General features: G+C 41.3%; 1 protein-coding gene across 4 annotated transcripts in view; it reads right to left on the bottom strand.

Annotated features, from left to right (window-relative positions):
* DYNC1I2 (dynein cytoplasmic 1 intermediate chain 2) overlaps nucleotides 1-13,116 on the bottom strand; it is a 110,256-nt gene that overhangs the window by 73,086 nt on the left and 24,054 nt on the right. For all 4 annotated transcript variants that reach the window (XM_088470510.1, XM_088470523.1, XM_088470519.1 and 1 more), the window contains one exon: nucleotides 3,682-3,799. In XM_088470510.1, the coding sequence (XP_088326636.1) occupies nucleotides 3,682-3,789 (108 nt within the window). In that variant the 5' untranslated portion in view covers nucleotides 3,790-3,799. The remainder of the gene's footprint in view (nucleotides 1-3,681; nucleotides 3,800-13,116) is intronic.

Here is a 13,116-nt window from a genome sequence, read left to right as displayed (position 1 = left end):
CCCAGGATGGCCCATTGCCCTATGACTATGTCCTCACAGTGCTGGGGCCATTGTATTCTAACCCTATCTAGAATGCAGTGTTCTTCTACCCCGTATTTGCGTGGGTTTCCTCTGAGTGGTCTTTTCTACAGTGTAAAACATACTGGTAGGTTAGTGTCCGTGTGTGTGTGTGTGTGTAATGTCGGGAAGTCTCCCTCGCTGGGTGCACTTTATAGCTGTACAGTGTACGAGGATCAGATGCTAGAAACTGAAAAGGGAATATGAAATGCTGGCATGCCATTGGTGATGATGTCAGCAGCCAATCTGAACCAACCAGTAAAAGAATAAAACACTGAGGCAGGTCCGTTAGTTGGCTACATTCACTGTTTTGTTGCACAAGGTCAGCACTGGTCCCCAACGGTACTTGCCAGACAGGTTACGGACGTGATTTATTGACCAGGATCTCTAACCTTAAATCAGATTAGTGCAAAAGACAGTTAAAATGAGGAAAAACCATCTATAGCTAAATAAGCTGTACAAATGACATAAGAGAAGCGATCAGATGCATGTGTGATCAGGAGGTAGCTGCCTTTCCATTGTGAGGTGCTAGCCTTTAGCTTACGCTTGTTGCAATGTGAACGCTTTGTAGTCAGCAGTAAAGTAAAAATAGTTGCTAAAGGAAAAAGGTGAATCTCCTACAAGCAACCAAGCTAACAGAACAAGGGATAGAATTTGATGGATTGCTACAGGCAACGGCACCTTTCTTTTATTAGCACCGTTTTCATAAGATGTTCCAGAAAGTACATTTTATTAAGTCAAGTGGTTTCTGGTAACCATTCAGTAACCATCTATACCGTACTGCAGCTTTAATGACTTGCGAGTCATCAGTTCTTTGTGCTGGCTTCAGAAACTTATGGTCTTGGCACCCCCTGCTGGAACCACTGGTTATTACAGGAGTGAAGCTACTAAATAACTAGTGGTTAATAGCACAATTTGTGAATTGAGGGGAGACTAAAACAAAATAGTTTATATTAAATAAATATAAAACATTGAGGATATAATTATCCATTTTGTGCAGGTACACTGAAACACAAAAATGAGGGGAGTAATGGAGCCCAACCATGCATTATAGGTGTCCCCTGTGCATGTGTTATCATTTACAGACTACAGAACGAGGGATGCCAGATACATTGTATGTAGGTAAGTTTGGTGACATTTTATCACTCAGGTTTACAATACAGCCATTTAGAAATTTAACAGGGCAGTTTTTTTATTATATGTCATTTTTGTATCTACACTAATCACAATGTTGTGTCCATCTGTCTGTTCCAAGTTGGCGCGAAAACTACTGAACCGATTTTCATGAAAACTGAGTAATTTTTTTAGTGGAAATTCCTAGAAATAACCTGCAATTTGTTTCATCTCGATCCGTCAAGTTAAAGCTGAGCAATAGCAAAAAAACTAAATTTATAGACATTATCAATGCAAGAGATAGGTGTGACACCATGTGTGTGGCCGTTAAGGGGTGGGGGGAGAGGTGCTTTGGGCCTGCGGTCACTTGAATAGGATAGGCTACACAGCAGTCTGTGCACAGGGTACACAGTGACATTGGTGGGAGTGGTGGGTGAATAGGATAGGCTACACAGCAGTCTGTGCACAGGGCACACAGTGACATTGCTGTGGGTGAATAGGAGGCTACACAACAGTCTGTGCACAGGGCACACAGTGACATTGGTGTGAGAGGTGAGTGAATAGGATAGGCTACATAGCAGTCTGTGCACAGGGCACACAGTGACATTGATGTGAGTGGTGGGTGAATAGGAGAGGTTACATAGCAGTCTGTGCACAGGGCACACAGTGACATTTGTGTGAGTGGTGGGTGAATAGGATAGGCTACACAGCAGTCTGTGTACAGGGCACACAGTGACATTGGTGTGAGTGGTGGGTGAATAGGATAGGCTACACAGCAGTCTGTGCACAGGGCACACAGTGACATTGGTGTGAGTGGTGGGTGAATAGGAGAGGTTACATAGCAGTCTGTGCACAGGGCACACAGTGACATTTGTGTGAGTGGTGGGTGAATAGGATAGGCTACACAGCAGTCTGTGTACAGGGCACACAGTGACATTGCTGTGGGTGAATAGGAGGCTACACAACAGTCTGTGCACAGGGCACACAGTGACATTGGTGTGAGAGGTGAGTGAATAGGATAGGCTACATAGCAGTCTGTGCACAGGGCACACAGTGACATTGATGTGAGTGGTGGGTGAATAGGATAGGCTACATAGCAGTCTGTGCACAGGGTACACAGTGACATTGGTGTGAGTGGTGGGTGAATTGGTGCTCCTCGATTTCTGACAGAGGCGTGAAAATAATTGTCAGAAGAGTTGTCCAAGAGCCAAGGACCACTTGTGGAGAGCTTCAGAAAGACCTGGAATTAGCAGGTACAATTGTTTCAAAGAAAACAATAAGTAATGCACTCAACCACCATGGCCGGTATGCATGCTCACCATGCAAGACTCCTTGGCTTAAGACAAAGCAAGTTGAAGCTGGTTTAAAGTTTGCTGCACAACATTTGGACAAGCCTGTGAATTACTAGGAGAATATAGTCTGGTCAGATGAGACCAAAATGTAACTCTTTGGATGCCATAATACACACCATGTTTGGAGGAGAAATGACACTGCACATCACCCCAAAAACACCATACTAACAATGAAGTTTGCAGGTGGAAACATCATAGTGTGGGGCTGTTTTTCAGCATACGGTACTGGCATACTTCATACAATTGAAGGAAGGATGAATGGAAAAATGTACTGAGACATTCTTGATAAAAATCTGCTGCCATCTATCAGGATGCTGAAGATGAAACGAGGGTGGACATTTCAGCAAGACAATGACCCCAGACACACAGCCAAGGACACTCTCAATTGGTTTCAGAGAAAGAAAATAAAGCTGCTAGAATGGCCCAGCCAATCACCTGACTTGAATCCAATTGAAAATCTAAAGAGGCCACGGAACCTTCAAGATATGAAGACGGTTTGTGTGGAAGAATGGGCCAAAATCACACCTCAGCAATGCATGCGACTAGTTTCTCCATACAGGAAGCGTCTTGAAGCTGTCATTAGCAACAAAGGCTTTTGTACGAAGTATTAAATACATTTCAGTAAGCGTGTTCAATACTTTTACCCTGTGTCACTTCACATTATTACACATAACTTAATTTATGGACATCTAGGGTTTGATTTCTTTGCATGTGTGGATTGCATGGGTTGTTGCTGACATTTGTTGAAAATGTCATTGTAATAGCCCCATTACAAATATATTTACTGAGAAAAATGTGGATGTGTTCAATACTTATTTTACCTGCTGTATATATATTTTTATGTATTACACCAAATATGATGATAGAGCTGCATCATGCAGCTGGTCCTTTCATATACACCAAAGGATCCTCACTTCTCTCTTCTAAATTTACAATGGGCTTTCCCAAACATTGTGGGTATGGCGCTGGTTGATCACATTAAAGTTAATAGAACAAAACAAAATACAAATAAAAGAGCACAAGCTATAAATGGGTGATAATGTGCCTTTAAAACTGCAGAGTTAAGCTCGGAGAATTACTGAAACTTTGCTCTGGATGGTGGATTTTGTAAGGTCCTAAATAAAACAAAGAAGAGCCGACGTCATGCAGATACACTTACTTCCTTCTTTTTCTTCTCCTCCTCTTTTCTCTTCTTCTCCTCCCTTATTTGAGCCAAGCGCTGTTTCTTGCGCTCCAATTCGGCCTTAAGCTCACTTTTGTCAGACATGGTGGGAGACCTGAATGAATAAGGGGAACATCAGAACATATTGCTTCATTAATGCCAGATATATACTGTATATTGCCATTATATTGGACGGGTGTGGTCCAAAACTTCACCTGAATTATGAAAAGTGCAAAGTATTAGCTTCTATTTCAGGTTTTCTTTGAACATCTGTTAGATCAACCTTCTATATGCATAAAGTAAAAATATATATATGAACAGCGCTAGATTGTCTAATTAAGTATTTGTGTGTATAAAGTATAAACATAAATAATGTGTAAAAGGAGAAATTCCTATAATTGAAATTGCAATGATCTAAAAGATATATATGATGGAAACAATGTGAACTCTATATGGCTTGGTTGAAAAAGAAGATCAACATAATCTTAAGATAAAAATATTGGTGATATATATGTAACAATTTTTATATGTAGAACATAATAAGCATCCAAACATCAGGAAAAGGTGCAATAAAAAGTATCTTTAAGGAAAGCGACAATCTCAGACTAAATGACAAATGTCAATATAGTTGTGGCCTATGCATATATATCCGGAGTAATGTCCAGATAGTGATTTAATTACCAGACTCAGTTGGAGTGTCAACAACCTGAAGTGTATGCAGAGATTCCTGCACTGGCGTGCTGACGATAAAAGGTAGAGGCTGGAGGGCAGATGACATGAGGCTGGTCCGGAAATGAATCCACAAAGGTTCCAAGTGCTGTATAGGGTGTAGTAGGGGAGCTAAACACGTTTCGCTGTGGTAGGACCCACAGCTTCCTCAGTAGCATATACCCCCATATCCAGTAAAGGGCTTTTTATACCCTTGTATAGATGAAGAACATGAACAGCTGTTGTTCATTTAAAAGAAACCAATCAATCAAGCCATATAGAGAGCCACACTCCAACTGAGTCTGTTAATTAAATCACTAGCTGGACATTACTCCGGATATATACGCATAGGCCAGTGACTGTTGCAACTATAGAGACTTTTTATTGCACCTTTTCCTGATGTTTGGATGCTTATTATGTTATATATGTAACAATTTTTATATGTATATCGCCAATATTTATAACTTAAGATTAAATTGATCTTTTTCAACCAAGCCATATAGAGTTTACATTGTTTCCATCATATATATCTCTTAGATCATTGCAATATCAATTATAGGAAATTATCCTTTTACACGTTATTTATGTTGTTTATATTTTATTCACACAAATACTTAGACAATCTAGTGCTGTTCATATATATATTTTTCCTCTATTGCCTGTATCAGGAGTTGACACCTCCATTTGAATTAGCTGCTTAGTTGACAGCGCCTACTGAGTTTCCCTTCCCCCATGTTCCCAACCTTTCAGTGTTCTATATGAATAAAGTTTTACAGTAACAAAAATCAGACAAGTTTATGACAGGTAAATAGTTTGATTAAATTGCTCTCTCTTTCCTATACTAGTACATCAGCAGGGGCTCCCCAACTGGGTCCCCCCACTGTCTGGCCTATTCAGAATGGTCCCGGTATATCACATCGGCCAGCTGAAGTAATCATCTATGCAGGGCCGGCACCATGCGGTAAGCGGGGGTTAGCATTGCAGTAGGGCGCTGGGCTGGAGGGGCAATGTCCAGGCCAGAAACCGTCCGAGCCTCGGTCACTATTTTAATAAGTGCCGGGCAAGCGGGTGCGATGTCAGTTTAAATTTGCCACCATCTGCGAGCCAATCGTACTTGTGTACTGCAGGGCTAATAGGCAGCAGGTACTATTTGAACTTGGCGCCGGGCTCGAGCCAATCACAGCTCGTGGACCGGCAGCCAATTAGAAGCAATCATGGCTCACAGCATCATAGCTCAGCCTTGCTCGCGGCATCTGACGTTAGAGCCTTCAGTATGGTAGCGGCGGTCAATAGAATAGGATGTCACTTGAAGAGCTCCGGCAGTCGACGAAGAGGCCAGAAGATGGTGCTACTGGCCAGCGGCCGAAGAAAGAAGATGAAGACTGGAGAGTGCTGCAGGTGGTGAGAAGCAAAGGTATAAGGGGCATAATAGACAGACAGACTGCCCGTGCCACAAGTAAAGACCATTAAACTAATTTAGGCTGAGTCCACTCTTTAGTAACAGATAGGTAAGGGGGGGGGGGGGGCTATTGTGTGGCATAACGTGAATAAGGGGCTTTACTGGGTAGTATAATGTAAGGGGTACCACTGTGTGGCATAAAAAGGGGGCACTAGTGTAGTGTTCCTGTTAGGCTGTTTTAGCGGGGAGCCGCTCCCTGCACGATTTCAAAAGGGGCAAAATGCGCCCTTCCTTTTTAGCGGCGCTCGGCTAAAACAGACTGTCTTCTGCCTTCCCCACCCATGGGCCGCAGTGTCTTGCAGGTGGAAAAAGTTAAGGGGACCGTTCTCCGCCGGGTGGAGAGATGCCACACATAATCTTAACACCGTAAGGGGAGAGCTTGTGGGAAGCCCAGCAATAGTGATGAATTGGGGGCATGTCACAAGGACATAATGTGAAAAAGGGGCACTACTGTGTGGCATAATGTGAATAAGGGGCACTACTGTGTGGCATAATGTGAATAAAGGGTTCTCCTGTGTGCTTCTAAGGAATGTATGATTCCTATATAATTGCAAGGATCAGAAAATATATATCCATACAGAAATTGGTGCAGCACGCTTACATTAGAAAAAAACATACAATGTATATTCAAAACTACAATCATATACTTTTTTAATTAAAAAAAAACCAATATCAACTGTTCAGTCAAGTACCAGGATGATGATGAATAAAGTGAAAAGTGGGTTGTATGGAAGAGTAATAACACAAAGTAGTAGCCATAATAATATATAATTACATAAGAAAAGAAAAAAAGTGAAGCAAAAGAATCCTAAAACTCAAAATGAATTCTCCAGGACCACAATAATGGTAAGAATCACTGTTACACAGTTCATGGCTCACAAAATAGGACTATAAAATCCACATCCCTAGTGTATGCGAGCATGTGATAGGGAATATAGGGTGTAAGCTCCACTGGGGCAGGGACTGATGTGCATGGCCAAATATTCTCTGTAAAGCGCTGCGGAATATGTGTGCGCTATATAAATAACTGGTAATAAACAAATAAAATGGTGATATAAAGGCGCCTATCAAACACTGCACTGCTGGGATATTACATCTATCTGTCCCATAGCGGAATTGAACATTTCTCTCATCTCTACTGTCTGACTCCTCTTTATATTGCGCCTCTTGTATCCACATCACAAGCTTTGTATTCATACAAGAATAAAAGTGGTTTGCTAAAAAAGAAAAAAAAAACCTTCGCTAGCACATAAATATAGCCTTTCCCCCATCCACAAGACAAGAGGAAAAGGCCATCGTAGCCCAGTGCTGTTCTGTCCTTGTGTATTCTGCCCAGATAAGTAGCTGCCAAGTTATCCAGCTAATTGAGAGCAGAGCAGCACACAAGCCTATTAAACTATACAGCATTTTACTCCCAGGCTATTACGTGTCAGGACACATCAGCTTTTCTTTGTAGAGAAGTTGGTGTAAGACCACAGAACACTGCAGAAACCCATTCGGTAAGGAACTGCCGCCACACTGCCATACAGTCAATACATTCTTATAATGTTACAAATGGGACTTACATATTGTATAATAGGCTATATATTTGATATATAAAGGAACAATCAAAATAAAATACTTATTGCCCAGGTTCTCCGCATCTTACATTCAGCAGTGGATAAAAAACAATGAGTAATGAAATACAGGTCTCTGATCTGCAGTTCTACCTGACAGTGTTCTCCCCAGGGCCTTTTTCACGGGTGCATGTCTCCCAAACTACTCAGCTGTCAATCTGTTCCATTGTCCGTGATTGACAGCTGGGGAGTCACGGCATCAGGCACCAAGGGTCGGTCCAATCTATACAAGAGTATGCTGGTACACAGAGCGCCAGCCAGCAGAGGCGCCGTGAGCAACATAAATGCTCACTGCACGGAGCTGCCCCTGCCATAACAAGGATTCCAGGGGGTCATCCAGTCCCCACTTTGCCTCCACCCCGGCCCACCCCGAACTGCAGACACACAGCCTCTCCCTCTCCTACCTGGAGGCTGCCAATCAGTAAGTGAGATGCAATAGGGGGAGGAGCTCAATGTGCTGCTGCTTACCTCCTCTGATAGGGTCAGTCTGTACATGCAGGTACAAGTTCTCACCCCCTCTTCCCAGCCAATTCCACCTGGCTGGAAACACTTTCTGGGGAGAGCACTGAGCAGAGTTTCATAGATATAAGGAAACAAACTTCTTTCTCAAGTCACTACTATATAAATACAATAAGAAAGGCACAATCACAATAAAAACTAGCTGCCCAGGTACACCACCACAGAGCTCCACATGTGCGGAAACCAAGATCAAAACGAATAGCTACAAAGGCACAAGGTAACAAAAAATAAAACATCAGCAACAATTAGAAGATATAAGGGAGTTAGTTAGAAGTGTTCATTCTAGTACCCTGCACCTGTCACAACTCGTGCAGTTCCTCTTTCCTGCCTGGGGTGTCGCTCTCTGCTCTGACACTTCTAACACACTCAGCTCATGCAACAAACTGCTGAGATACAGACCAGAGTCTGCTAGAAGCACCAGAGCAGAGAACGACACCCCAGGCAGGAAAGAGGAACTGCACGGGTTGTGACAGGTACAGAGTGCTAGAATGAACACTATAGAAGAAAATCCATAATGGTTTATGTAAGACTATGGTCAACAGAGAAAGATCTGTGGCTATATACCAGCCGTGCACAACCTGCAGTCCTCTAGTGGGAGCCCTAGACAGGGCCATCACCCTGGTGGTGGCTATATTTCTATCTCTTTCTTCACATGTTTTCTGTACCAGACACTGGGGAGAGGGGTGGCAATACCTCATTGGGGCTGGATTTGACAGAGACATGCCCATGACAGGCAGCCCAGCGGTCAATCAAATGCAATACATTGGTCTTAGCAGAGAAGCAGCCGAGAGAGCTCTCAGTCTCCATAAAGGTAATCACTATACTGAGAGATTGCCGCTAACCGCAGTCACTCACTGCTCTAGATCTACTCCAACAGACAGGCTGAGCCACAGCTTCTAGCCAAGGTAAATGTGTTTATTAATGCTTCATCATTATTAAAGTTATGATACTTTGTATTATGGAATGGCCAGAATGTTAACAGGGCACAAACTTCACCCCGAAACTTCAAAGTCCAAGCAGATTTTGAATGACAGAACAGCTGTGAGTGATGGATTGGGGAATGTCGGGTACGCCACACAGCGGGAACACAACCTGCAGCGCCGCACGTGCTATAAAGGTACAATGACCTCATACACAATCAATGCTAAACCTCTTGTCGCTCACTACAAAGAATCTGATGAGAAAGAACCAATCACATGTCTGAACGATTGTCTGTTCTGTACAGGTTATGGTATAAGAAAAGTGATTGGAAGGAAGAAAAGATAACCAGTTTATAGATGATGAATTTAGTTTGTGCTTTCAATTCTCCGATGCTGATCACTGTTCATACAAGCGCCATATACTGGTTACATAAAGCCAACAGTGAGGGCCTAACAAAGCCGCCTTATTACGCTACTGCAGATTAAATATGTAGTATCCGGATAACACATGATGAGATCTCGGAAAGAAAGAAAGAAAGAAAACCCCCACAAAACAAGATAGTTGTTACAGAAAAGACTATTGGACTGCATATCTAAAAAAGCCATTTAGTCCTTACACTGAGAGAGAGCACCACACCCCATATTGTAAGCACCCAGCAGATCTCATGGATCTTGTTGAGTCACCCAAAATAATCAATGCCAAACTTATTTGGTGGGATCACTTCTCTAGTTTACATAAGAAACTTTGGGGTTATATGGTATACACAATGTAAACTAAAACAGACCTGCAATGACAATACTATATGGTGTTAATACTCTTATTTAGTGGGGTTTCATTATTATTAACTGTTATATATAAAGGTGTCAAAAAGTATCCACAGCGCCGTATAGGGCAAACATAGAAATATTCCAATAAAACACAATGTAGTCACCAGAGCGCACAAAAAACAAGGACATAGAGTTAGAATAGTAAATGCTGCCACTATATACTCATATACAATGTGACAAAAACTTCAACAAAAAGTGTGTAATAAGAGTCTCTGTGGACTATCTCCGTAGTCACAATAGGAGGGTTGCTTCGTTGTGTTCAGAAAACTTTTTTCATGAAGGTCTCCTTAATCCCATGTCACTCACGTGCACATAAAAGAAAGGAAAAAGAAAGGGACCTTCCTGGTGTATTACCATTTATTAACGTAAAACATATAAATGCAAGACATATAAAATCCACCGTATTTTGATAAAAATCAAGGCGTACCGGAAAGTGGGGGTGTAGACAAAGTACACCAAAAGCGCTATAGGGGTCCTTCCTGAGAAACAATTCTGTATTGGCAAAGGGGTTAAAATTTGCCCCAAATAATCAACTTGATAAATTTGGTACCTATCTTGACCTACAAAAATTTGTCAGAAAATTGTCCATTAAAAAATACTTCCTCAGTACGAATACCGAAGGGAAGAGTGAAAGAGAGTTATTCAAACCTAGATCCACTTTTAATCCCACCTTTAACCGTGGGTGTTTTGTTGACAGCTTTACGAGGGCAGTCAGTATGGATTTAGAGGGTATAAAAATGAAAAAGAAGCCTTATGAAAGGGACAATCTTACATATAAGGAAAGAAAGGCCCTCAAAGATCTAGGAAATAACCCAGAGATTGTCATAAAGCCAGCTGACAAAGGTGGGAGTATAGTGATTATGGACACCAGTAATTACAATACAGAGGTGATGAGACAGCTGAATGACACAGACACTTACAAGCTACTTAAAAACAATCCTAGTGATAGAATTGAGAAACTCTTATTAAATCTACTAGCAAGGTATAAGGATTCAGGTACTATCACAGACCATGAAATGCAATATATGGTCATCTTTTTCCTTTCTTTTATGTGCACGTGAGTGACATGGGATTAAGGAGACCTTCATGAAAAAAGTTTTCTGAACACAACGAAGCAACCCTCCTATTGTGACTACGGAGATAGTCCACAGAGACTCTTATTACACACTTTTTGTTGAAGTTTTTGTCACATTGTATATGAGTATATAGTGGCAGCATTTACTATTCTAACTCTATGTCCTTGTTTTTTGTGCGCTCTGGTGACTACATTGTGTTTTATATATCTCTTTTGGGGTAATATTAGGGATTACCTTTTGCCATCAGTAGCTGCCTACTGTGAAGCGCAGATCCATATATTTTTATTGTTTATAGAAATATTCCAAATGATCAGAGTATCAGGGCATATGTGGTGTTCATTCTAGCACTCTGCACCTGTCACAACCCATGCAGTCCCTCTTTCCTGCCAGGGGTGTCGCTCTCTGCCCTGGTGCTTCTAGCACACTCTGGTCTGTATCTCAGCAGTATATTGCATCAGCTGAGTGTGCTAGAAGCACCAGAGCAATACACAGCATTAGACCATAGCATAAGTACTAAAACAACAACATAACACCACAGAACTTGGTAGGATGGATAACGGGCATGGGTAGGGCATTATACAAAGGCTAGCAAGAGTCTCAGGGGAAAATCAATTCATTACTCAATGGTCCAAACAAGTAGGTTTTAAGGGCACATTTCCAGCTGGGGAGACGGACAGAATATTTAAGGGTGACTGAGTGGGTTCCAGAGGATGGGGCACATCGAGCAAGTCTTGGAAGAGAGCTTGAGAGAAGCTCACCAGGGTGAAGGAGAGGTGTAGGGAAGTGGAGAGGGCTGAACAGAGTGTGGGGAGAGAGGAGGTCAGAGATGCAGGGAGGGAGCAGTGGCTTCATTCTCTAAGTGGGGATGAGAGGTAGAATAATCAGATTACAAATGGTATTGAAGACCATGGTAGACCTGTCTACAGCCGGGAACACACTATGTGATATGTCGTTCATACAGCCGGCAAATGAAATACCGCTGAGTGCAAATGTACGGGTGTACAGATGATATGTCTGTGAATGACGGCATTCACAAACATATCAGGTCGGCCCTGCAGCACGATTGATACCGATATATCAATACATCTGCCTGTGTGTATGGGCGACCCACCGACCACCCGTACACTAGCCACAGGAACCGCCGACACACACATCACAACTGGGCGGGCAAATATAAATGCCCGTCTAGTATTGATGTCAGCCCAGACATATCAAGTGGCCGGTTGGTAATGTGTATAGCTTACCCAAATCGGCCACTCGGTCAGCCAAGTGTGTACACAGCATGAGAGTTGCTTCCAAACATTTATGACTAGATAGTAACCCAAAAGAGATAAACAGAAATAAAGGAATACAAATACTAAAATAACATTCATTGTACCACATGATTCTGATTATAAGACTACAAGTCAAAATAATAAAAAAAAATTAAACTTCATTTTGGGGCTAGTCGGTTAATCTTAAAATGAAAAATAAAATAAATAAATTACCAAGATTAACAAAGTAACAAGTTATGAATTATTTCTTAGAATGGTTATAATATGTAATAGGACTGTAACAATGTATTACAATTAGAAACATTATGTAACAGACTGTACAGTGTCATAAGCAACCATATGGCGTAAAACTTTACCGCTCCAGTCTCTAAAAATGTTACATATTAATTCATTACAATTTAAAATAATTACTACATTGAAACAAAAACCTTATTAATATGGAGAGACAAGCGATCATTATTTCACGTGATGCTATAAAAGCTCATAATACCATAATTATTGCATTAATCTATACATTACCTAAATATAATAAATATATATTGTCTGCTATACAACGTCAGTCTATTAAGTCAATATTTTTATTTATTGTGGCAGAATATATTTTAGGTAAAGGTTGCATAGTGCTGTGTATTATAATGGGTTTAGCCCCACCTGTTACCAACACACTTAAATTAGACACTTGCATAGTGTATGGAGAAATCCCATTACATTTGTAGGACAATGCAATTAGGTATAGGCAATTGCAACGAGATGTGTATGACAACAATATCATAGCCGGATGTCTCCTATCTCCAGTCTGGTGAAGCTATACTCCCCATATTTTACTATAAATTGATTGCCAGCTTGATACATTATAAATTGTACTTATTTATCTTTGGTTTAATATTTAACTACCAGCCCGCAGTTTTTAATAGTTTACAAACTCTTCCAAATGTATTTGTGGTTTTTGTAATTGAAAGCAATTTGTAAAATTGTAATTCTACTTCATGTGCATGTTTTCTGCAGCTTTTCCATTAAGTTACTAAATACATT

Source organism: Taudactylus pleione, unplaced genomic scaffold, assembly GCF_031769625.1.
Source record: "Taudactylus pleione unplaced genomic scaffold, aTauple2 ptg000004l, whole genome shotgun sequence".
NCBI classification, from domain to species: Eukaryota; Metazoa; Chordata; class Amphibia; order Anura; family Myobatrachidae; genus Taudactylus; species Taudactylus pleione.
This window is presented reverse-complemented; position numbering and strand designations above follow the sequence as displayed.